Source organism: Phaenicophaeus curvirostris, chromosome 22 (genome assembly GCF_032191515.1).
Source record: "Phaenicophaeus curvirostris isolate KB17595 chromosome 22, BPBGC_Pcur_1.0, whole genome shotgun sequence".
NCBI lineage: Eukaryota > Metazoa > Chordata > Aves > Cuculiformes > Cuculidae > Phaenicophaeus > Phaenicophaeus curvirostris.
Genome location: NC_091413.1, coordinates 7,311,252 through 7,335,452, shown reverse-complemented (window position 1 = coordinate 7,335,452; position 24,201 = coordinate 7,311,252). Strand labels below are relative to the sequence as shown.

General features: G+C 57.1%; 2 protein-coding genes across 6 annotated transcripts; both read right to left on the bottom strand.

Moving 5' to 3' along the window:
- Positions 1-307: 307 nt before the first annotated feature.
- DDOST (dolichyl-diphosphooligosaccharide--protein glycosyltransferase non-catalytic subunit) lies at positions 308-6,859 on the bottom strand. 2 transcript variants are annotated; one of them, XM_069874943.1, is made up of 12 exons: positions 6,709-6,859; positions 4,880-4,990; positions 4,435-4,521; positions 3,805-3,908; positions 2,882-2,976; positions 2,668-2,761; positions 2,088-2,236; positions 1,700-1,847; positions 1,472-1,592; positions 859-965; positions 593-780; positions 308-493 (listed from the first exon to the last, which is right to left on the bottom strand). In XM_069874943.1, the coding sequence occupies exons 1-11, from the start codon at positions 6,842-6,844 to the stop codon at positions 631-633; spliced, it is 1,302 nt and encodes a 433-aa protein (XP_069731044.1). In that variant the 5' UTR covers positions 6,845-6,859; the 3' UTR covers positions 308-493; positions 593-630. The 2 variants fall into 2 exon arrangements, with proteins under 2 accessions (XP_069731044.1, XP_069731042.1); XM_069874941.1 differs by having other exon boundaries at positions 308-780.
- Positions 6,860-12,490: 5,631 nt separating this feature from the next.
- Positions 12,491-19,221, bottom strand: SH2D5 (SH2 domain containing 5). 4 transcript variants are annotated; one of them, XM_069874952.1, is made up of 9 exons: positions 19,090-19,221; positions 18,098-18,178; positions 17,915-17,989; positions 17,198-17,341; positions 16,909-17,109; positions 15,333-15,501; positions 15,144-15,246; positions 14,907-15,066; positions 12,491-12,846 (listed from the first exon to the last, which is right to left on the bottom strand). In XM_069874952.1, exons 1-9 carry the CDS (start codon positions 19,171-19,173, stop codon positions 12,646-12,648), a joined length of 1,218 nt encoding a protein of 405 aa, XP_069731053.1. In that variant the 5' UTR covers positions 19,174-19,221; the 3' UTR covers positions 12,491-12,645. The 4 variants fall into 4 exon arrangements, with proteins under 4 accessions (XP_069731053.1, XP_069731054.1, XP_069731056.1 ...); XM_069874953.1 differs by lacking the exon at positions 18,098-18,178 and having other exon boundaries at positions 16,900-17,109; positions 19,090-19,108; XM_069874955.1 differs by lacking the exons at positions 18,098-18,178; positions 19,090-19,221 and having other exon boundaries at positions 16,900-17,109; positions 17,973-18,013.
- Positions 19,222-24,201: the final 4,980 nt, after the last annotated feature.

Genomic DNA, 24,201 nt, shown 5'->3' with positions numbered 1-24,201 from the left:
TGTTTTCCTAGGATCAAATCTTCTGGCTGCTGTTCCCTCCCCAGACTCCAAGGGTGCGTTTTGGGGTGCTCCCCACCCCTCGGTGAGCCTTCAGGGGGTTCCTGCATCCACCTATTTGCTTTGTGGGGCGTAGCATGGCTGTTGGGGTGCCCCGTCTCTGTCCCTGTGCCCACAGGGACACCCTGGACCCCTTGCTGATCATTCCTTGTGTCTCACGTCCCCCCTTTTCCGACGCAGACCCGGTGTGTGATTCCAGGGATCCATCCGACAGCCTCCCGTGGCAAATTCACTTCGCCTCAGCCCAGGGTGGGAGGAAGGAGGCTTTATTTCGCAGGAGTTCATCCAGAATCTCATCCATCCCGCTGGTGGGGTGGGACAAACACCACAAAGTCCGCACAGAACACCGGAGACAACATGGCTCCACGTCTGCAGATGCTCCGGGGACAGATTTCCGCCCCCCAAATCCCATTTTCTTTCCTATTAATCCTCCAACCTGTGAAAATCAGATGACCAAACACAAATTCCCAGCGTGCCTGGCACACGTCAGTTCTTACACGGCTGAAAATGAGGATCCTGAGCTGCCTGTCCCCACCTGGCACTCGGGAAAAGGTTCTTCCTCCCAGAAGGAGCTCAGTCAGATTTCTCCTTCTCCTTCATGTGCAGGAAGACGATGCTGAACATGAAGAGCCCAACCATCATGGAAAAGGCGCCGGCGTAGTAGGGATACGCCGAGGGAATGAAACGTTCGTACTGCGTGTGCTGGAGGGGACGTACGGATACCTGGAAGGGAGAGCGGCACCGTGAGCCTGGCGGCTCCGGCTGGGACATTCCCGAGGGATTCATCCCCACGGCGCTCACCTGGGTAGAGGAGTAGAGGTGGGTGTAGCCCAGGCGGTTGTAGTCCACCTTGAACTGGAACACGCCGTAGACGTCCGGCAGCTTGAACTGCACGCTGTATTTGCCACCTGAGAGATCATGCGGATGGTTAGGGAACGCGGGAGGATGCGGGAAGCAGCCTGAACGGGGGGCTGGAGGGGCAAGGGAATGTGGGGCTGGAGCGGGAATGGGTGAGGGAACACAGGGCCAGCAAGGGAACGTGAGGCTGGAGTGGGGAGAAAGGGAACGCGGGGCTGGAGTGGGGAGAGAGGGAACGCGGGGCTTGGGGGAGGAAGGGAATGTGGGGCTGGCAAGGGAACACAGGGCTGGAGCGACAAGGGAACACAAGGGAGGTGAGGGAACGCAAGGCTGGAATGGCGAGGGAATGTGAGGTGTGTGAAGGAATGCAGGGCTCACAAGGCACATGGAGGAACATGGGTTGGACTCTATGACCTTAAAAGACTTTTCCAACCAAACCCATTCTGTGGAGCTGGAGTGGCAAGGGAATGTGGGGCTGGTGAGGGAAAGTGGGGCTGGAGTGGCGAGGGAATGTGGAGCTGAGTGAGGGAACACGGGGCGGGCCAGGGAACCCTACCATTCTTCTTCAGGAAGGTCCGCACAAAGGGATCAATGCGAACGAACTCCAGCTGGATATCGTCTCCATCGAAGGGGACCCACTTGCCATTGGACAGCTTTTCGATTACAATGCTGTACTCCTGGAACAAACCCACAACGCGTGAAGTTAATGAGCGATGCCTGGAAATGACCCTCAATCCATTCCAAGTCTGTATTTTCCCAAAGCAGGTCCCACATCCCCACGTACCACGAGGTCAGTGACGGTGTAGGCATTGGGAGGCGCATGTTCCCCAACGCGGTGGTGGGAGACGGCTCCGACGCGCAGCACTCCCTCCTCCTTGAACACCCAGCGGGACAAGGCGATAGCCAGCTCGTAATTACCTGTCTGCGAGTATCTACGGATGGAGAAAGGCTGATAAAGGATGGCATTCACGCTGGAAAACCCCGTGTGCCAAAACTGAACCATTACGGGACGTGGAAGCAACAAAACACACTAGCCAGGGCTAAGGAAGGAACGGCTTCCCAGGCTGAAGGAACGTGTTGCCCCTGGTTCAATCCCAGCTTTCTGCTGTCGCCCATAACATGAATAGTTTTTGCCTGTTTCCCAGGACTTTCGTGTCAGGAAGTCCACGCACCTCTTGGAGCCAGGAGTAGCTTTCTGCACAGCAGAATTGAAGAAAGCGTCGCTGAAGAAATCCAAGGAGCCACTGAAAACAACACGGGCGTTGTTCCGGGCTTGCAGTCCCGCGATCAGAAGGGTGTTCTTCCCGACAGCATGCGGGTACTGGGAAAGAAGGTGTTTGGATGAGCATTGAGGCCGTTTAAGGGTGATTAAAGGGCAGTTAATTGCTAGTTTGCTGTGGGGTGGAAGAGTCTGAGTGCGGTTCACACACTCCACAATTACAGGGAAGCCAGAAAGCTCAGAATAACCAGCAATGGGATTCTCAGCATTTTGCTTCTGCCCTTTCCGGCTGGAATGAAACCAGGAGACAGGCTTTGATCTGGGCTGGCTCTTCTTCCAGAGCTTCCCTCACACTGTGTGTTTTCCCAGCAGCGGAAAGCAAAGAGGGAGATTCCCAGGGGGGTGTCAGAACACAGGGGAGAGCCCGACCCTTTCAGAATGAGTTGGGGGAATGAACACGCGAGGGTTCTTCCCCAGGTTGAGGGATTCAATTGTAGGAGCACAGCCCCAACGCGGAGAGGAGGGCGGCGTACCTGGGTAATAGGCTTGTCAGGGAAGAAGGAGTAAGAGGTAGAAGAGCCCGTCAGGATATCCAGCACTAGCGGGTTGTCGGGATCAGCCACCATCCTTGTGGGAAAAGGCACGGTGAGCGGCATGAAGGGACCCTGGCTCTGAGGAACGCGCCCACTGGCTCTATTTCCCCACCCGCAGCCCCTCGCCTCCCTTCCCGCTCCGCGGGGTCCTTACCCGACCCCTCGGAACAGGATGGGGTTCAGCGCCGCCTTCCCCACGATGGTGGGAGCCTTCAGGAGGTTCTCGGTGTCCGCCACAATCAGCGTGTGCTGGGAGGAGACAAGAGATGGGGTGAACGTGGGAGGCATTTGCTGCGCTAACAGCAAAGCTTCTCGGAATTTGACAGTTATCTTTGCTTTTACAGGCAATGAACACTGAGCAGTGGTTGGATATACATTTAAAAGCAAAATCCAGCTTTTTTTTTGATTAACGATGATCAAACTACATTAAATATCAATACATCATGGAATGTTTACCACCTTTTGATAAAGACATCAACACCTACAATGTTTTGCTTCCCCTTATTTAGCAACTTTCATCCTTAAACCAGGACAACATCCACACATTGCTGCAACAGTTTAGTTTAAATAAAAATGAGCTGAATATTTAGTTCAGACCTTAATATAGGTTCTAATTTTGAAGCATGGGGTGGCATCAGGGGGAAAAAAAAAATCATAGAAAAGTTTACATTTCTCTGCTGATCTCTGGGACTGAGAGTCTCCCTTCCTGCATCCAAAATGCACTCGGCATCCGATGCGCTTTGCCTGCAGGTGAAATTGTCCCCTTCGCCCTTCAGAGTGGCTCACGGCCACCGTTACCTGCGGTGTGGCTGCCTGAGACATGTCAGCAATCGGAAACCGCAGCCCGAAAGATCAGCTCTGGGAAACATGGGAAGAGGGATCTGAGGGCCGAGACCCCAAACGTGCGGAGCTGTGCAGCGTTAGGGCAGCGCCCCTGACAGCAGCAAATCTCAGCGCTGTGAGGCTGCATTATTGGTGACTTTCATGGGAGAGTAGAGAACAGGCAGAGGAAAACAAGGACAGAAGATTCATCCCTAAACACCTGCACTTAAATTTTCGTTCATAAAACCCATTTACCTGGCCGGGGTCGGATATATCGTAGTTGTGATGGTCGATGACAGCCGTCTTCTCCTCATCAAACTCGATCCCACACTCGCTGCCCAGCTCCCGCAGCGGGTCACCTGGAGGGACAACAGGGATTCTCCATTACACAGCGTGTTTGGGACACGACACGAGTCCCAGCACTCAACAAAAATGGTAAATTCAGCTCCGAGCGCTGCATTTGCCCCATGGGAGGAGACAGGAGAGCTCAGGGTGAACACATTGCAGGAGCAGGCTGGTGATGTTTGCTGTGCTCAGGGCTAGCAACAGTTTCTCTCATGATTTCACAGCTATCTTTGTTTTCACAGACAATTAAAGCTGAAAAGCAGTTGGATAACTCGGCACTCCATGAGCCAAACCCTCAAGGGCCATCACCAGCTCTCCCAGCTACATTCCCATTCAAAATGCAAAAAAGGCTGTTTATCACCCACTTCCGTACAGCGCAAACCTTGAAGTTCACAACAAGAAACTCTGCTTTCTCACCATTTTCATTGCAGGATCTCAGGAAAGGATGAATAAACTCTATTTGGTCACTGCAGAGTGTAGGCAGCGCCGGTGCCCGTTAGAAGACACGGCTAATTTGCTCTGACAAGCGTTGATACTCACCGATATCCGAGCTGGCGGCAACGAGGACACTGCCACCACCATCGATGAAAGCTGTGATGGTCTCCACGTTGATGTTTCCACCAAAATCTGAAAGCGCATGCCAGAAATCCATGACTACTTCACCGAATCATTGGATCACAGAATGGCTTGGGTCAGAAGGGACCTTAAAGCCCATCCAGCTCCGACCCCCTGCCACTGGCAGGGACACCTCCCACTAGAAATGATACAGTGAAAGAAATAAACCGGGGCAAAGCCTCAAATCAGTTTTATGGTGGCTGAAAGAGCCACAGTGCAAGGCTAGGAAGCACCTGCAGTTTGCTACCAGGTCTGAGACACAAAGGATAGTATCTAAAGCACAAAGTTTAACTAAAATTCACAAAGCAGTTGGAAACTCCCTCCCAAACACGCCACCAAAACACCCGAGTGCTACCCTTTTAATATTTACCTTCTATGGATGGTGAGAAGATGATCAAGTTGTCGTACAGAAACTCTCCGTATTTTATCAGGGACAGACCCGCATCGTCAGCTGTCCGGAAGGTGAGGTCAAAGCCCCTATCTGCCACCGCAAGACAAAACCAATAGCTTTGGCATTTGACAAAACTGACACAAGTTGCAGCAAAGCAGCATCAGGACCTTCAGTGCTTTTATTTCCTCCATAAACAGTGGTATTTTGGAAAAAGAGGCTTGGTGGCTTTCAGGGTGCGATGCCAGAGTGTTCCCACAGGAAATGAAGAGAGGTCAAACCCCCAAAACCCACCTTTGTTGCAAGGATGCTGCACTGGTGTCTGTCAAGCAGCAACTGGGGCCAACAACCCCAGCTTCCCTGCTCAGCCCCTTTGGGGACCCCCTCAGCATATTGGGGACCCCGATCTCCACCCTCAGGGATCCCTCAGTCCACCAGGGACCCCAGTCTCCCCTCTCAGTCATATCAGGACCACGATGTTCCCACTTAGCCCCATCAGGCACCCTGATCATCCCCTCAGGGATGCCATCCACCCCCCTCAGTCCTTCAGGGGTCCCAATGTCCCCTTCAGCCCCTTTGGGGAATCCTCAGCCCCATCAGGGACTTCTATCTCCCTCTTCAGCCCCTTCAGGGACCACAGCCACCCCTCTCAGCCCATCAAGGAGCCCAGTCTCTCCCTTCAGCTTCTTAGGGGACTGTAATCTACCCTCTCAGCCCATTGGGGACCCCTCAGGGACACTGTTCTCTCCCCTTCAGCTCCATCAGGGATCCCGATCCCTGTCCTTAGCCCATCAACGACCCCAATCTCCCCCCTCAGCCCTGCCAGGGACCCCAATATTTCCCCCAGCACCCAAGCAGCCACTGCACCCTTGCACCCTCTGCACCCTTGCACCCTCAAATTGAATGCACCGAATACCTATGCACCCACTGCACCCCCAGACTAAATGCACCCCTGAGCTGAATGCACCCACGCACCAAACACCCATGTGCTCATGCACCCCTTGCACCCACGAACCCAGAGCACCCACTGCACTCCTGCCTGCAGGGACTGGTGCACCCGTGTGCCTGTGTGCACCCCCCCCCCTTCACCCTGAAACCCCTGAGCCCCAACAGGGACCCCAGTCTCCCACTCTCCCCCCTCAGGGACGCCATCCCCCCCCCCCCCAGCCCTTCAGGGACCCCAATGGCCCCTTCAGTCCCTTTGAGAATCCCTCAGCCTCATCAGGGACCCCGATCTCTCCCCTGAGCCTCAGCAGGGACCCCAATCTCTCCCTCCAGCCTCACTAGGGACTCCTCAGGGACCCCGATCTCCCCCCCTAGCCCCTTTGGGGACCCTTCAACCTCCTTGGGGACCCCAATCCACCCCCAGTCCCTTTGGGACCCCTCAGGGACTCTGATATTCCCCCCTCCAGAATCCTTGGGGCCCCCTCAGCCCCCTTAGGGACTCCAATCCCCCCCAGCCCCTTTGGGGACCCCGCAGAGACTCCAATCTCCCCCCACCCAGCATCTCTGGGGACCCCACGGCCCCCTCAGGGACCCTGATCTCCCTCCACCCCAGCCCCACCGGGGACCCCTCAGCCTCCTCAGAGACCCCAATCTTGCCCCCTCCCTCCTGAGTCTCAGGGGATCCCTCGGCCCCCTCAGGGACTCCGAACCTCCTTCAGCCCCTCAGGGACCCTCAGCCCCCTCAGGGACCCCGATCTCCCTCCACCCCAGCCCCACTGGGGACCCCCCAGCCCCTCAGGGACCCCTCAAGGACCCCTCAGCGACCCCGCGACCCTGCTCCCACCCTCCCCAGCCCCGCTCCCCACCCGCCAGGCTGCGGAAGAAGAGCGAGTGCGTGTCCCGCAGGTTCCCATTCTCCAGCAGCACCAGGGTACGGGCTCCCCCCTCCGCCGCCTCCGCCGCCGCCAGCAGCGAGCATAGAGCCAGCGCGGCCGCCGCCATCTTGCCCAGCCCCGCCAAGGCCCGCGGAAGGGGCCGCTGCGTCGCAGCAGCCAATCAGCGCCGGCCCCGGGCCGCAGCAGCCAATCAGCGCCGTCTCTAAGCGCCAGCAGCCAATCAGCGTACAGACTCTGGCCAATCAGAGACAGCCAGCTCCGCGCGACCAGCCAATCAGCGGCTGCGGGGAGGAGGATGCGAGCGTGGAGTGGTTTGGGTTGAAGGAGCCCTCAAAGTCCATCCCGGTGCGGCCCTCGCCCTCTCGAGCTCCAAAAGGCGGAGTACGTGGGCACCAGCCGGGCCCGAGAGCAAGAGCTGGTGCTCTCCCCGCAGGTGCTGGGCCAGGCGCAGCCCCTCACCTGCCACAGCTTGGGTCCTGCACCTGGGGCACAACGACCCCGAGCAGCCCCAGGCTAGAAGTGTGGCTGGAAACTGCCTGGAGGAGAATCACAGAATCATAGAATAACCAGGTTGGAAAAGACCCACAGGATCATCGAGTCCAACCATTCCCATCAATCACTAACCCATGTCCCTCAGCACCTCGTCCACCCGTCCCTTAAACCCCTCCAGGGAAGGGGACTCAACCCCCTCCCTGGGCAGCCTCTGACAGTGCACAATCACCCTTTCCAAGAAAGATTTTTACCTAATGTCCAGCCTGAACCTCCCCTGGTGGAGCTTGAGGCCATTCCCTCTTATCCTGTCCCCTGTCACCTGGGAGAAGAGCCCAGCTCCCTCCTCTCCACAACCTCCTTTCAGGTAGCTGGAGAGAGCAATGAGGTCTCCCCTCAGCCTCCTCTTCTCCAGGATAAACACCCCCAGCTCTCTCAGACGCTCCTCATAAGACCTGCCCTCCAGCCCCCTCACCAGCTTTGTTGCTCTTCTCTGGACTCGTTCCAGAGCCTCAACATCCTTCTTGAGGTGAGGGGCCCAGAACTGACCCCAGGATTCGAGCAGCGGTCTCCCCAGGGCTGAGTCCAGAGGGAGAAGAACCTCCCTGGCCCTGCTGGCCACGCCGTTTCTGATCCAAGCCAAGATGCCATTGGCCTTCTTGGCCACCTGGGCCACTGCTGGCTCATGGTCAGTCGCTGTCACCAACACCCCCAGGTCCCTCTCCTCCAGGCAGCTTTCTAGACAGACTTCTCTGGAAGGAGAAGGACCTGGGCAGTGTCAGAGGCTGCCCAGGGAGGGGGTTGAGTCCCCTTCCCTGGAGGGGTTTAAGGGACGGGTGGATGAGGTGCTGAGGGACATGGTTAGTGCCCGTACCAAGTATTGTTAACAGCCCTCACAGCAACCAAGATTAAAGAACAGCCGACTTGGATCGACTTTTTTTCCAGTGAAGAATCACCCAGCATCCAGGGGACAACAGCACACTTAACATCTTTTGAAATCAAGGCTAACTAAAGTAAAGTAAATTTTCCATCCTCCCAGTTTACTGTAAAGATCAGCTTGAGAAGTGCTGTTAAACTGGATCCTCTCAGCCTTGCTTAAGTTAGTCCTGTTGACATAAAGATATTGAATTTAAAAGAGAGAGGCAGGCAGGGAGAAGGAAAGCCAGCCAGCCAGCAAGGAGAGCTTCCTTTCCCCTGGATGGGTGAACCCCAGCAGCAATGGGCTGTCACCAACAGCTGGGTCAGAACTTATATGCTGTCGGTCCCAAACTCCCGCTGGTGTGGCTGACAGCAGAACGATGCTCTGTCATCCTCTGCTGCCTTCTCTTGCATCAGAAAGCCTGCCTAGAACTTTTGTAGCTTTCCCCGTAGAAGCCGGAACGGCGATGCTGCAAGATAGTGAAGGTGAAACACAAATCTCTTCCAGTTACTGCGACACTTTGATCACAGAAGTCAACAAAGTTTAATAGGAAGAGTCTCACTTTTACATTACTCGATTACATGGACTCGATGATCCGTGGGTCTCTTCCAACCTGGTTATTCTATGATTCTATGATTACGTATTTTCATTCTAGAATAAAGCATATATCTTTACATAACATATGTATTTATACATCAAAACTATCAATCTAATACAAGGTTTCTCTATGTAACTGTCATACTCATGTAAACTGTTTTACAGACCACTCGGTACCTCCATTTGACTTGCTCTTGTCTGTCATTAAAACTTGTGTAAGTTTAACTTGGAGGCTCTTCGGGGCTTCACCTTTTAAGATTTTTATTGTGGTGCTACTCTTGGTTCTTATAGGGCTCAAAGTAAATTGAATTTGAGCGAGGGAGTGATATGGTGATCTCGTTAAGCATGAAAAGCATCGTCATCCCACAATACCTGACTGGTCAAGAGCACTGCTTGTCCGTGTCAGGTAGTTACATATCCACGTCCTTTCTAATATAATAAGACACAGGACCAGCATTTCAATAGTGACGTATGGTCCTGTGCCTGTGTGCTAATGCAGCATGAAAATCATTTGAGGGTTTGATATCAGCTTTCTGCAACCAGGAGAAAACAACTTGAAATGGATGCCATCCATTTGACTTCCCATGCCCTGACAGGAAATTCTTGCAAATAAACACATGCCTCCTCCAGCATCTGTAATAGAGAAATGCTGTGAGAGGAGACTTCCCAATGAATGTTACGCTTTTAGTAGTGGCAGAGTGATGTGAAAAAATACATTAAATATCCTTGAGTGTCCCCTCTTCAGTTATTGTGTCAGTTCTAGCATGTCACAGAATCATAGAAGCACAGAATCACCAGGTTGGAAGAGACCCACCGGATCATCCAGTCCAACCATTCCCATCAATCACTAAACCATGTCCCTCAGCACCTCATCCACCCGTCCCTTAAACCCCTCCAGGGAAGGGGACTCAACCCCCTCCCTGGGCAGCCTCTGACAGTGCCCAGTGACCCTTTCTGTGAAAAACTTTTTCCTAATGTCCAGCCTAAATCTCCCCTGGTGGAGCTTGAGGCCGTTCCCTCTCGTCCTGTCCCCTGTCCCTTGGGAGAAGAGCCCAGCTCCCTCCTCTCCACAACCTCCTTTCAGGGAGTTGGAGAGAGCAATGAGGTCTCCCCTCAGCCTCCTCTTCTGCACAGGCAAACCAGAACAATTTATCTTGGGATGAGTTCATTTTTAAGATGCTGTAAAATCCTGCTCGAGTGCCTGGGTAGGGACAGTGTTAAATACCCAGCAGCATCTTCTCAGCAAGGAGTGATCACACAGAAGCATTTCATACAGCACGCTAAGAAAGGATTGAAATGTTCAAAATCTTGAATGATCCATCAAACCTACGTAAAAAATACAAAACAATGATCCCTTCACGCCTACACAAGCCCCTCCACACTGGGAATTCTAAACCAGCTGAATTCTTCTTCAGCAGCAACGTCACGCGCCCACCTGCTAGGTTCACAGCAGAACTCTATCGTGGTATCGAGATACAGTGTCGTGACTCAGTGTCATGGAGCGACAGATGCGGCATGTGGCACTGGGACTTCCAAAGACCCTTCGGTTCTCTAGTGATGCAAGAGCAGCGATGTGAAACAGAGGGGTTGCTGTAAGTGATCCAGACTGGCTGAGAACTGAACTAGGCAGGATTTTTGCCTCGTTTGAAAGCTGTGGTTGCCCAGGATGAATCTCGTTACAGAGTCACAGCCAGGCTACAGGGGAGCCTGCGACCAGCCCGGCTGTGCTGGAGGGAACTGCAGCAACCTGAGAACCACAAGCTGGGAACATGGCTGGAGTTGCGCTGCCCAACAGGCTGGCAGGGGCATTTTCACAGAATCACAGAATCACCAGGTTGGAAAGGACCCACCGGATCATCAAGTCCAACCATTCCCATCAATCACTAAACCATGTCCCTCAGCACCTCGTCCAGCCATCCCTTAAACCCCTTCAGGGAAGGTGACTCAACCCCCTCCCTGGGCAGCCTGTTCCAGTGCCCAATGACCCTTTCCGGGAAAAATTTTTCCCTGATGTTCATCCTAAACCTCCCCTGGAGGAGCTTGAGGCCATTCCCTCTCGTCCTGTCCCCTGTCCCTTGGGAGAAGAGCCCAGCTCCCTCCTCTCCACAACCTCCTTTCAGAGAGTTGGAGAGAGCAATGAGGTCTCCCCTCAGCCTCCTCTTCTCCAGGATAAACACCCCCAGCTCTCTCAGACGCTCCTCTTCTTCTCCAGCCCCCTCACCAGCTTCGTTGCTCTTCTCTGGACTCGCTCCAGAGCCTCAACATCCTTCTTGTGGTGAGGGGCCCAGAACTGACCCCAGGATTCGAGGAGCGGTCTCACCAGGGCCGAGTCCAGAGGGAGAAGAACCTCCCTGGCCCTGCTGGCCACGCCGTTTCTGATCCAAGCCAAGATGCCATTGGCCTTCTTGGCCACCTGGGCCCCTGCTGGCTCATGTTCAGTCGCTGTCACCAACACCCCCAGGTCCTTCTCCTCCAGGCACTTTCCAGCCAGACTTCTCCTAGTCTGGAGCTGCTCAGGGTTGTTGTGCCCCAAGTGCAGGACCCGGCATTTGGCCTTGTTAAACCTCCTGCTATTGGTCTCAGCCCATGGATCCAGCCTGTTCAGATCCCTTTGGAGCCTCCCGACCCTCCAGCAGATCCACATTTCCACGCAGAGCATGCTAAAATCTGCTCTTCCCAGGGTTTTGTGCCAGGCTGGTCAATTCTGGGCTTCAGAGTCACCAAGCGCACGGACACGAGAAGGCACAGGAACCTACAGATGTGGAATTTTAGAGGTGAACTGAGGGAGGCAGCAGAAAGCAGTGGGTCACACCAAGCTTTTCGTCTCTGCAGGACACAACCCAAGGGCTCGGTGAGGCAGCGGTTGTCACGCAGGATGGTTTCACCCAGGAAACCCTCCAGCCCAGCTCCTGCCCTCCCGGTGCCAACGTCAGTTGTCGTGGAAACCGCTGGCACTGCCGGTGCCGAGGAAAACGATGGGGAATCGCAGCAGACACCTTCTGAAATAGCAATTGCCCTTCTCCCACCTTCTCTCCGCACACGCACAAGCCAAGAACACGCAGAACAGAGGGCAGTGGGGTTTGCCAGCAGGTGTTAAAAGCAAGTTTAGCCTGGAGAAGAGGAGGCTGAGGGGAGACCTCATTGCTCTCTCCAACTCCCTGAAAGGAGGTTGTGGAGAGGAGGGAGCTGGGCTCTTCTCCCAAGGGACAGGGGACAGGACGAGAGGGAATGGCCTCAAGCTCCACCTGGGGAGGTTCAGGCTGGACATTAGGAAAAAATATTTCCCAGAAAGGGTGATTGGTCCCTGTCAGAGGCTGCCCAGGGAGGGGGTTGAGTCCCCTTCCCTGGAGGGGTTTAAGGGCCGGGTGGATGAGGTGCTGAGGGACATGGGTTAGTGATTGATGGGAATGGTTGGAATCGATGATCCAGTGGGTCTTTTCCAACCTGGTGATTCTGTGAGCAGGGGGGAAATAGGGGCGGGCATGCAGGGGGATTTGGGGGTACAGGGGGTGCAGGGGCAGCAGTGCAAGGATGTGGGGGGACAGGGGGCTCTAGGGGTGCAGGGGCTGTGTCAGTATGGGGGGCACAGTGGGGTGTAAGGGAGCAGAGGGGCTGTGGGGCTGCAGGGGGACAAGGGGGGACAGGGTGGTGTGGGGGTGTGGGGGTCACAGTGGTGCTGGGGAGGAATAGGGGTGCACGAGAGCGTGTGACGGGGAGTGAGAATCCAATCTCTCCCACAAACCCCTCTGCTAGCACGAGAGCCGTTTATTGCCCGATGCGCCGTACAGCCCGCCGAGCGCGCGCAGCCCGCGGTGGGGGAATAAATAAGGCAGCTGGCAGCGAGTTAAAGCTAATTGGGATTTTGGGGGGGTTAGCGGTGCCCAAGCGAGGGGTGCCTGGGCCTAACCCCGCTCATGCTGCACCCCGACAGGCGCCGCGGGGGCCCAGGCTGCCTCCCCCCAGGCGCTGCCATCGCAGCCGGGGTCCCGCTCCTCGTAGCCGGGGTTGCAGCGGCCGGGGGCCAAGCGGCAGAAGCAGCCCCCCGGTGCCCCGGAGTAGTGAGCCAGGAGGGCAGCCACGCTGGCGAACTCGGCGTTGGAGTGCTGGCCGCGCGGGGAGAGAGGGGAGAGGTGAGCCCCCCGCTTGGCCAGAGGCTGCAGAAGCCAGTGGGTCGTCCTGGGGCCTCGTGCACCCTCGCACCCATCGCGCCCCTGAACTGAATGCTCCCATGCACCACATAGCTATGCACCCATTGCACCTCTGCACCCTCGCGTTCAATGCACCCGTGCACCCATTGCACCCCCAAACTGAATGCACCCATAGCACCTCTGCACCTCTGCACCCTCCCATTCAATGCATCCATGCACCCATTGCACCCCCATACTGAATGCACCCATTGCACCCCCAAACTCAATGCACTCATGCACCCACTGCGCCTCTGCACTCCAGAATTGAATGCACCCATGTGCCAAATACCTATGCACCCACTGCAACCCCAAACTGAATGCACCTATAGCACCTCTGTGCCTCTGCACCCTCACATCCAATGCACCTGTGCACCCATTGCACCCCCAAACTGAATGCACCCATAGCACCTCTGTGCCTCTGCATCCTCACATTCAATGCATCCATGCACCCATTGCACCCCCAAACTGAATGCACCCATTGCACCTCTGCACCCCTGCACCCTCCCAATTCAATGCATCCATGGACCCATTGCACCCCCAAAACTGAATGCACCCATTGCATCTCTGCACCCTCACATTCAACACACCCATGCACCCGTTGCAACCCCAAACTGAATGCACCCATGCACCCGCTGTGCCTCTGCACTCCTGAATTGAATGCACCTCTGCACCCTCAAATTGAATGCACCCATGCACAAAACACCCATGCACAAAATTCTCATGCACCCATGCACCCATTGCACCCACGAAGCTCTGAGCTGATTGTACCCCTGCACCAAATACACATGTGCACCGTGCACCCAAGAACCCAGAGCACCCACTGCACTCGTGCCTGCGACTACTGGTGCATCCATGTACTGTGCAACCCCCCCTGCACCCTGTGCACCGATACCCCACCATTTAAATGCACCCACAGCCAGCGCAGCCACGAATCCAACACCCTCGCATCAATGCACCCATGCACGGATGCGCTTGTGCAGCCAGAAATCGAGTGCAGCTGCACACCAAAGCGCGGATCCGCCCGCTGGTAGCTGCACGCCAGAGGCACCCGTGATTCAAACGTGCTGATGCACCCCCAGCCCTGTGCAGCCACGTGCAGAGGCCCCTGCACAGCCCTGAAGGAAGCCAATGCAGTTATACAGCAGTGTCCCTGCGCACCGATGCGCTGCTGCGTGCGTGCAGATGCAACCATGAAGCAAATGCGTTTGTGTACCCGTGCTTCAAAATGCACTTACACACCCGTGAATCCATGTGCTGGTGAACCAAACGCACTCAAAAAATGGTGCAGCCATGCACCAGTGCACCAAATGTGCTCAAACACTGGTGCATCCATGCACCAACTCACCAAATGTGCTCATAAACTGATTCATCCATGCACCAAGGCACAAAATGCACTCAAACTCTGGTGCATCCATGCACCAAACTCACTCAAACGCTGGTACATCCATGCACCAGTGTATAAAATGTGCTCAAAAACTGATTCATCCATGCACCAAGGCACCAAATGCACTCAAACACTGGTGCATCCAGGCACCAACGCACCAAATGTGCTCAACAGTGGTGCATCCATGCACTAACGCAGCAAATGTGCTCTAATGCTTGTGCATCCATGCACCAGTGTACCAAATGTGCTCAAACGCTGGTGCATCCATTCACCAAACGCACTCAAACGCTGGTGCATCCATGCACCAATGCACCAAATGCGCTCACAAATCAGTGAACTGTGCACTAACGCATGGAATCAGGTTACACAGTGGTGTATCCATGCATCAAATGCACTCTCACACCTCGAATTTGTGCAGAAATGCAACAAACACTGGCACCTGGCTGCCTCCATGCACCGGCACACGAAACGCAGTCACGCATTGATGCAACAACACAGCGAATGCATCTACCCAGCTGCAACCGTGCTCCAATGTGAAGCCAACACGCCCGTGCGCTCATGCATCAATGGCTGCGCCTGCGCCCTCACCCACCTCCACGCAGAACCTGCCCTGGTGGGTCCGGAAGAGGCAGTAGGGGACGACGCCGCAGGGCGCCCGCACCCAGAGGCACCAGCGCTTGGCCACGCCGGGCTCGGGGCGCAGGAGGAAGGCACCGGGGACGTCCCGTCGCAGCAGCGCGATGCCACCGGCCCTGGGGAGGCGGCGAGGCGGTGGTGGGCGCCGGGGAGGCTGGGGGGTGGCGGGGAGCAGGGCACTCCCTGCACTCACCTGGCGATGCCGGCGAAGGCCCACACGCTCTCGGCAAGGACGCTCTCGTTCTCAGGCAGGAAGGCCAAGCTCCTCGACCCTTTGCTCTCCCATCCTGATGCCGCTGCAGGACCCCATTAATCCCCTCTGTTCCCCAAAAAAGCCCCGCAAAATGGGGTTCTGTGCCTCAGTTTCCCTTCCGGCACTCACCGGGCTCGCGGGGCGGCTGGTGGAGCTGGCTCTCGGCCCCGCAGTCCCGGTAAGCGCCTGAGCGCAGCACTTTGCTGCGGATTGCCTTCTTGCGCACCAGCACCGGGGAGCAGTAGGGGTTCCCGGGGCGCCAGGAGCCGGCTCTGCCCTCTGCTTCCAACCGTCGCTCCTGGAAAGCAGAAAGGCTGTGTTGGAGATGCCTGCAGGGCCAACAGAAAAAAGCCACGCCAAAGCTACCGCGCAAAATTGCTGGGCATGGCATTGACCTCAGCACTGGGGAGACCGCTCCTCGAATCCTGGGGTCAGTTCTGGGCCCCTCACCACAAGAAGGATGTTGAGGCTCTGGAGCGAGTCCAGAGAAGAGCAACGAAGCTGGTGAGGGGGCTGGAGAACAAGAGGAGCAGCTGAGAGAGCTGGGGGTGTTTATCCTGGAGAAGAGGAGGCTGAGGGGAGACCTCATTGCTCTCTCCAACTCCCTGAGAGGAGGTTGTGGAGAGGAGGGAGCTGGGCTCTTCTCCCAAGGGACAGGGGACAGGACGAGAGGGAATGGCCTCAAGCTCCACCAGGGGAGGTTTAGGCTGGACATTAGGAAAAATTTTTCCCAGAAAGGGTCATTGGTCCCTGTCAGAGGCTGCCCAGGGAGGGGGTTGAGTCCCCTTCCCTGGAGGGGTTTAAGGGACGGGTGGACAAGGTGCTGAGGGACATGGGTTAGTGATTGATGGGAATGGTTGGACTCGATGATCCGGTGGGTCTTTTCCATCCTGGTGATTCTATGATTCTATGAAAAAAACCCCCACTGTGCAAACATGGGAGATGCAAAGCACTGTGCGGGATGAACCTTGAAAATGCACAAAATTGTGCTGGTCAATCCAGTGTGTGAGCCCTGCCAGGAACAAATGAGCTGTGCAAACAGTGCTGTGCCGGCACGAGGGGATGCTGTGCAAGAAAAGCCATGCAAAGGCGTGCTGTGCCATAACACAGCGAGGAAAATGCTGGGAAAGGCTGTGCAAAAACCATCATGGAATCATGGAATGCTTTGGGTTGGAAGGAACCTTAAAGATCATCTAATTCCAACCACCCCTGCCATAGGCAGGGACACCTCCCACTGGATCAGGGGCTCCAAGCCCCATCCAACCCGGCCTTGAACCCCTCCAGGGATGGGGCAGCCACCCCTGCTCTGGGCAACCTGGGCCAGGGCCTCCCCACCCTCACAGCAAAATATTTCTCTCCAAGATCTCATCTCGATCTTCCTTCTTTCAGGTCCCAAACATTCCCCCCATCCTCTCCCTGCCCTCCCTGACCCAGAGCCCCTCCCCAGCTTTCCTGGAGCCCCTTTCAGTACTGGAAGATGCTCTAAGGTCTCCTCAGAGCCTTCTCTTCTCCAGGTTGAACAAGCCCAACTCTCTCAGCCTGGCCTCATACAGGAGGTGCTCCAGCCCTCACATCATCTCTGTGGCCTCCTCTGGCCTCTCTCCAACAGCTCCACGTCCTTAGGGTGCTGAGGACTCCAGAGCTGAACAGTGACCCCCATGAGAAGACCCTGCAAGCTGACATTGAGCCTTGGAACAGCACCTACCCCTGCGCCCAGGGCGCCGAGCGCGGGCAGGCGACGGAAGGAGACGAGGGCGTTGACGTTGCGCGACACCTCCTCGGGGTTGAGGGGCTCTCGCAGCACCCCAATCCCCGGGGGCTCCCCCTCTCCCGCCTGCTCCTCGGGGTGCGCCTGCAGGTAGCCGAGCTGGAACGAGCGGCAAAGCAGGAGGTGGAGGGTCTGGACCTGGGGAAGGCGAACAAAGCCGTGTGCGAATATTAAATTTCTTATTAATTGGGTTTTTCTTTGAGGGAGGGGAGGTTGAGCCACCCACCTCGCCCGGGGGCCCCACGAAGAGGTGGCAGAAGAGGGTGCTGGGGGCGCTGCGGGGGTTGCGAGCCACGAAGGCGAATTGGTGGTCGGCGTCTCGCCACGTGCTGTACAGGATCCGGCGAAGAGCGTGCGCCATCAGCAGCGTCTGCGGGACAGGGACAGGGTCACCCAGCCCCCCGAGCCCCAGCATCACCCCTATTTGCACCTCAGGGTGTTTGGAAACCTCCCCTCCAGCCCCCCAACCTCCCCTCCAGCCCCCCAATATACCTCTCCAGCACCCCAACCTCCCCTCCAGCACCCCAACCTCTCCCTCGGCACCCCAACATCCCCTCCAGCACCCCAACCTCCCTCTCCAGCACCCCAACATCCCCTCCAGCACCTCAACCTCTCCTCCAGCACCCCAACTTCCCTTCTAGCACCCCACCTGCCCTCTCCAGCACCCCAATCTCCCTTTCCAGCACCCCACCCTCTCCCTCCAGCACCCCAACCTCTCCCTCCAGCACCCCACCCTCCACTTCTGGCACCCCAACCTCCCCCCTCCAACACCCCAACCTCCCCCTCCAGCATCCCAACCTCCCCTTCTGGCACCCCAACCTCCTCTCTGGCAGCCCAACCTCTCCCCTCCAGCACCCCAACCTCCCCCTCCAGCACCCCAACGTCCTCTCCAGCACCCCAACCTCCCCTTCTGGCACCCCAAACTCCCCTCCAGCACCCCAACCTCTCCATCAGCTCCGTAAACCTTCAGCCCCTGCAAGCTGAACCTCAGCACCACCGACCTCCTCCTTGGGCAGTCCTGATCGGGGGAGATGAAGTGTTGGGAGGGCCAAGCTGTGCCACCTGGGGTCCCCCCCAACTCTTTGGGGACCCCCCAATTTCCTGGTGAGGACGGAGGATGCCTGACCTTCAACTCGCGCAGCTGCTCCTCCAGCAGCCCCGCTTGCTGCTGCAGATCCAAGTCCTCCAGCATGAAGGAGCCAACATACTGGGGGGGCAAAAACCCAACCGCGTCAGCGACACCCCCCGATGCTGCAGTTACCCCCCGTTTGGGGCAACCAGATCACCCCGAGATAGACTCATAGAATCAAAGAATCACCAGGTTGGAAGAGACCCACCGGATCATCGAGTCCAACCATTCCCAACAATCACTAACCCATGTCCCTCAGCACCTCGTCCACCCGTCCCTTAAACCCCTCCAGGGAAGGGGACTCAACCCCCTCCCTGGGCAGCCTCTGACAGGGACCAATGACCCTTTCCAGGAAAAATTTTTTCCTGATGTCCAGCCTGAACCTCCCCTGGTGGAGCTTGAGGCCATTCCCTCTTGTCCTGTCCCCTGTCACCTGGGAGAAGAGCCCAGCTCCCTCCTCTCCACAACCTCCTTTCAGGGAGTTGGAGAGAGCAATGAGGTCTCCCCTCAGCCTCCTCTTCTCCAGGATAAACACCCCCAGCTCTCTCAGACGCTCCTCTTGTTCTCCAGCCCCCTCACCAGCTTCGTTGCTCTTCTCTGGACTCGCTCCAGAGCCTCAACATCCTTCTTGTGGTGAGGGGCCCAGAACTGACCCCAGGATTCGAGGAGCGGTCTCACCAGGGCCGAGTCCAGAGGGAGAAGAACCTCCCTGGACCTGCTGGCCACGCTGTGTCTGATCCAAGCCAAGATGCCATTGGCCTTCTTGGCCACCTGGGCCCCTGCTGGCTCATGTTCAACCAACACCCCCAGGTCCTTCTCCTCCAGGCACTTTCCAGCCAGACTTCTCCTAGTCTGGAGCTGCTCAGGGTCGTTGTGCCCCAAGTGCAGGACCCACATTTGCCCTTGCTACACCTCATCCCATTAATGGGGAATGGGGGATTGGAGTGTCCCGGAGATGCACCCACATCCCAATCTCATGGGTTCGTCACCTCCGCTGGCTTGGTGATGCCGCGGACTCGCTGCTGGGGGGGTGCGGGATCCAGTCCCCTCCCGTTACCCGGCTTCTTCTTCATGGCAGGGGGGTTTCAGGATGGGGTTAAGCAGCTCCGATGCCGCGTACAAGGGATCCGCGGCCCCCCAGGGCGGCAAGCGGAGCAGGATCTGGCCCCTGGTCACGGTCCCTGCAAGGAGGGATGGGAGAGACAGAACCTGCCCCCAGCACCCCCCGGTTCCCACCCCAGGGACATGCTGTAGCCCCTATCCCCAAATCCTCATCCCGATACTGGTGTCCCCACATCCTGGACCCAACACGAGGGCCCCTCTATATCAGTCCCAATAAAAAGATCCCCAAGTTCTGACCCAAACCCAGCGCAAAGGTCCCCATGTTCCCACCCCGAGCATCCTGGAAGGGTTCCCACACCCCATCACCAGCCCAGGGGTCCCCCTGTGACCCCCAAGTGCCACGCAAGGGTCCCCATAGCCTGACGCTGACCTCAAAGTCATGGTCCCCTTGTCCTGACCCCCATCCAGGGGACCCCTGAGCGCCACGTGGGGTCCCCACGTCCCTGCTCCCAACTGTGATGATAGGCTGGGGTGCTGGAGGGGAGGTTGGGGTGCTGGAGGGGGAGGTTAGGGGGCTGAAGGGGAGGTTGGCGTTCTGGAGGGAGATATTGGGGTGCTGGAGGGGGATATTGGGGGGCTGGAGGGAGAGGTTGGGGTGCTGGAGGAGAGGTTGGGGTGTCGGAGGGAGAAGTTGGGGTGTTGGAGGGAGAAGTTGGGGTGCTAGAGGGGAGGTTTGGTGCAGGAGGGGAGATTGGGGTGCTGGAGGGAGAGGTTGGTGTGTCGGAGGGAGAAGTTGGGGTGCTGGAGGGGATGTTGGGGTGCTGGAGGGAGAGGGTGGGGTGCTAGAGGGAGGAATTGGGGTGCTGGAGGGGAGGTTCGGTGCTGGAGGGGATGTTGGGGTGCTGGAGGGGGAGGTTGGGGTGCTGGAGAGAGAGAGTGGGGTGCTGGAGGGAGAGGTTGTGCTGGAGAGGGACGTTGGGGTGCTGGAAGAGAGATTGGGGTGCTGGTGAGGAGGTTGGGGTGCTGCAGGGAGAGGTTGAGGTGCTGGAGGGGGAGGTTGGGGTCTAGAGGGGAGGTTGGGGTGCAGGAGAGAGAGTTAGGGTGCTGGAGGAGGGGTTGGGGTGCTGGAGGGGGAGGTTGGGGTTCTGGAGGGGGCTATTGGGGTGCTGGAGGGAGAGGTTGGGGTGTCGGAGGGAGAAATTGGGGTGCTGGAGGGGAGGTTCGGTGCTGGAGGGGATGTTGGGGTGCTGGAGAGAGAGGGTGGGGTGCTGGAGGGGGAGGTTGGGGTGCCAGAAGTGGAGGGTGGGGTGCTGGAGGGGATGTTGGGGTGCTGGAGGGAGAGGGTGGGGTGCTAGAGGGAAGAATTGGGGTGCTGGAGGGGAGGTTCGGTGCTGGAGGGGATGTTGGGGTGCTGGAGAGAGAGGGTGGGGTGCTGGAGGGAGAGGTTGTGCTGGAGAGGGACGTTGGGGTGCTGGAGGAGAGATTGGGGTGCTGGTGAGGAGGTTGGGGTGCTGCAGGGAGAGGTTGAGGTGCTAGAGGGGTCTGGAGGGAGAGGTGCTAGTTGGAGTCTGGAGGGAGAGGGTGGGGTGCTGGAGGGGTAGGTTGGGGTGCTGGAGAGAGAGGGTAGTGTGCTGCAGGAGAGTTTGGGGTGCCAGAGGAGAGATTGGGGTGCTGGTGAGGAGGTTGGGGTGCTGCAGGGAGAAGTTGAGGTGCTGGAGGGGGAGGTTGGGGTCTAGAGGGGAGGTTGGGGTGCAGGAGAGAGAGTTAGGGTGCTGGAGGAGGGGTTGGGGTGCTGGATGGGGAGGTTGGGGTGCTGGAGAGAGAGGTTGGGGTGCCAGAGGGGGTTTCACACCCCACGTCCCTCGGTGGGCTGAGACCGGCACAGCTCGTGTCACTGATGTCATCCTGGCTGCAAACCCAGGGGAAACGGGGGGGTCGGTTGCCCCAGGTGCATCCCCAGGGGGTGATGGGGGCTCTTACGGTGCTTTCATCCCCTTTGCAAGCCCACGTTGCCCCTTCTTTCCAGCACAATTGAGGGGTCTCCCCTCTCCCCTCCAGCCAATCCGCAGGCAGCAGCCCCCGAGTCTCATCCCCTTTTTCCCACGCTCCGTCCCACAAGCGAGCCCCCCGGCCACCCCAGGGGTCCCTAAGGGAGGGATTCGGACCCCAAAAATTGTGGGGGAACCCCCAGACACCGAGCATCCCCGGGAACCCCCATCCCTGGCTCACGGGCAGCTCGCTCGGATGCTCCGGAGAAACGCAGCTGAAAAATTCCCAGGGCTCCTTCTCTTGGCTTCGGCTGCTTGTTTTCCTCCCCAGGTGGCTCCTCCGGCTCGAGATGCTCTAGGGATCTTCGGCTCGCGGGCATCAGGCCCTCGGTACCCACCAGGCCCAGGGCAGGCAGCGAACTCTCATTGCCTCCCTCCGCGATGAATCACTGCCATTTACCTCCCCGCTTTTCTCCGTTCCTTGGAAGCGACGGCGAGCAGAAACGCTTCAGCTTTTTGGGAAACGCAGCTGCCGTTGGGGTTTGGTTTGTTTTTTTTTTCCTCTCCTCTCCTCCGGCGATTGGCAACCCTGACGCACGCACGTGGCCCCTCGCTCGCCACCCCCCGTGCCCCGATGCTCAGACCCTTCTCACCCCGGTTTCTGAATTCCCCAGGGGAGTTTTGCTCATCAAATAGAGAGAGATGGCTCTGGCAAAGCTTCCCTGCGGATGCAGAGCCCTCGCTCACCTACAGCTCCCACGGGGCCGAAGCAGGATGCGCTTGGTTCCTGGAAAGGAAAAGCAGCAGCTTGGGGAGGAGAAGGGGTTGAACCCCTCGCTTCCATCCAAAAAAACCCTGTCTAGTGCTCCCAAGGGTGAGGAAAAGGGTCCGTTCAAGCCTTGGGCTGCAGACAGTGCCGGATGCTTCAAGATGCCCCGGCAGAGCCCATCGGAAGAGTCCATAGCACAGAATCATAGAATCACTAGATTGGAAAAGACCCATCGGATCATCGAGTCCAACCATTCCTATCAAATACTAAACCAAGAAACCTCGAAATGATGGAAAAAAAGATAAAAAACCCAGGACAGATGGGGCTGAAGAAATAACAACAGAGCCCAGTCTGGCTGGGAAGCAGAGATTGCAGAAGAACAAGTGGCAACTTGGAGATTTTCCCATTCAATACCAGTTGCTGCTCCTGGGACACAAGGTTCTTTGGGTTACATACAACCAGGCCCCCGGCTTTTTTTGGCTCCATGTGTAGAAATCGCCTAACAAGCAATTAATGCCAGGGACAACGAGGATTTGGTGATGAAGGCATCGAGGGCACCCCTAGCAAGTTTGGAGATGACACTAAGCTGGGTGGAAATGTCGATCTGCTGGAGGGTCGGGAGGCTCCAAAGGGATCTGAACAGGCTGGATCCATGGGCTGAGACCAATGGGATGAGGGTTAACAAGGCCAAATGCCGGGTCCTGCACTTGGGGCACAACAACCCTGAGCAGCTCCAGACTAGGAGAAGTCTGGCTGGAAAGTGCCTGGAGGAGAAGGACCTGGGGGTGTTGGTGACAGCAACTGACCATGAGCCAGCAGTGGCCCAGGTGGCCAAGAAGGCCAATGGCATCTTGGCTTGGATCAGAAACGGCGTGGCCAGCAGGGCCAGGGAGGTTCTTCTCCCTCTGGACTCGGCACTGGGGAGACCGCTCCTCGAATCCTGGGGTCAGTTCTGGGCCCCTCACCACAAGAAGGATGTTGAGGCTCTGGAGCGAGTCCAGAGAAGAGCAACGAAGCTGGTGAGGGGGCTGGAGAACAAGAGGAGCGGCTGAGAGAGCTGGGGGTGTTTATCCTGGAGAAGAGGAGGCTGAGGGGAGACCTCATTGCTCTCTCCAACTGCCTGAAAGGAGGTTGTGGAGAGGAGGGTGCTGGGCTCTTCTCCCAAGGGACAGGGGACAGGACAAGAGGGAATGGCCTCAAGCTCCACCAGGGGAGGTTCAGGCTGGACATCAGGAAAAAATTTTTCATGGAAAGGGTCATTGATCCCTGTCAGAGGCTGCCCAGGGAGGGGGTTGAGTCACCTTCCCTGGAGATATTTAAAAGATGGGTGGACGAGGTGCTGAGGGACATGGTTCAGTGTTTGATAGGAATGCTTGAACTCGATGATCCGGTGGGTCTTTTCCAACCTGGTGATTCTATGATTCTATGCCCGCAGTGGGGTGAGGACTCCTCATCCTCAGAAATATCCAAGCTTCTTTGTCCCATTTGGCTCCCCGCAGCACCTGCCTGGAGGAGAACACCAACAACCTCTCTGCTTGGGTACAAGAAGCCCCAGGAAAGAAGCATTAAGCAATGCTTCTAATTGCCTTACATCCCCCTGGATTACTCTGATGGGGCTTTCACTCCCAGTTTTCCATCAGCTTTGGGTTTCATTGACTTGCAGCTCCCAGGGCCGGGAACAATTCAGGTTCAGTTCTATAGGAGCTTTCTGGACTCCCGGCTGTCAGAGGCAGCACACAGTGAAGGGCAGCTGAAAAGAATGCATTTAATAGGGCTGTTTTCCCCTTCTGATATTTTATTTCTAGAGGTACAGCCACACCTCGCTGCACGGTAGGTGCAAAGCTCTTTCCAAAAGCACAGCAAAGGAAAAGGCAGCCAGGTCACACTTGGATCACGAGGGGTTTTGCACATGGGAGCTGCTGAGCAAGGCACAGGGAGAACCCCCCCTGCTCCTCTTCTCTCTCTGCCCCCTGTCACTGGCCACCGAGGACAAAATGCTTTGTCTGGAAGCAGCACAAATCCAAGCTGGGCAGAGAAGAGAGTGGGGGCAGCGCTGAGGAGAGGGACTTGGGGTGCTGGGGGAGGAGAAGCTCAACGTGAGCCAGCAAGGTGAGCTCGCAGCCCAGAAACCAACCGTGTCCGGGGCTGCATCCAGAGCTGTGGGACCAGCAGGGATGGAGGGGATTCTGCCCCTCTGCTCTGCTCTGGTGACACGTCACCTGGAGCTCTGCCTCCAGTTCTGGAGTCCTCGGTGCAGGAAGGACATGGAGCTGTTGGAGCGA

Bases quoted from the DNA above. Each gene is read 5' to 3' on its own strand.
- DDOST (XM_069874941.1), bottom strand. From the start codon at position 6,844: ATGGCGGCGGCCGCGCTGGCTCTATGCTCGCTGCTGGCGGCGGCGGAG. The intron at 1,593-1,699 runs GTACGTGGGGAT...GGTTTGTTCCAG, and splicing joins ACACCGTCACTGACCTCGTG to GAGTACAGCATTGTAATCGA. The intron at 781-858 runs GTGAGCGCCGTG...TCTCCCTTCCAG, and splicing joins ACCTCTACTCCTCTACCCAG to GTATCCGTACGTCCCCTCCA.
- SH2D5 (XM_069874952.1), bottom strand. From the start codon at position 19,173: ATGAAGAAGAAGCCGGGTAACGGGAGGGGACTGGATCCCGCACCCCCC. The intron at 17,342-17,914 runs GTTGGGGTGCTG...CCTGTCCCGCAG, and splicing joins TTTACGGAGCTGATGGAGAG to ACGCTGCTGATGGCGCACGC. The intron at 15,502-16,908 runs GTAGGTGCTGTT...TCTGCTTTCCAG, and splicing joins TCGGCGCCCTGGGCGCAGGG to GAGCGACGGTTGGAAGCAGA.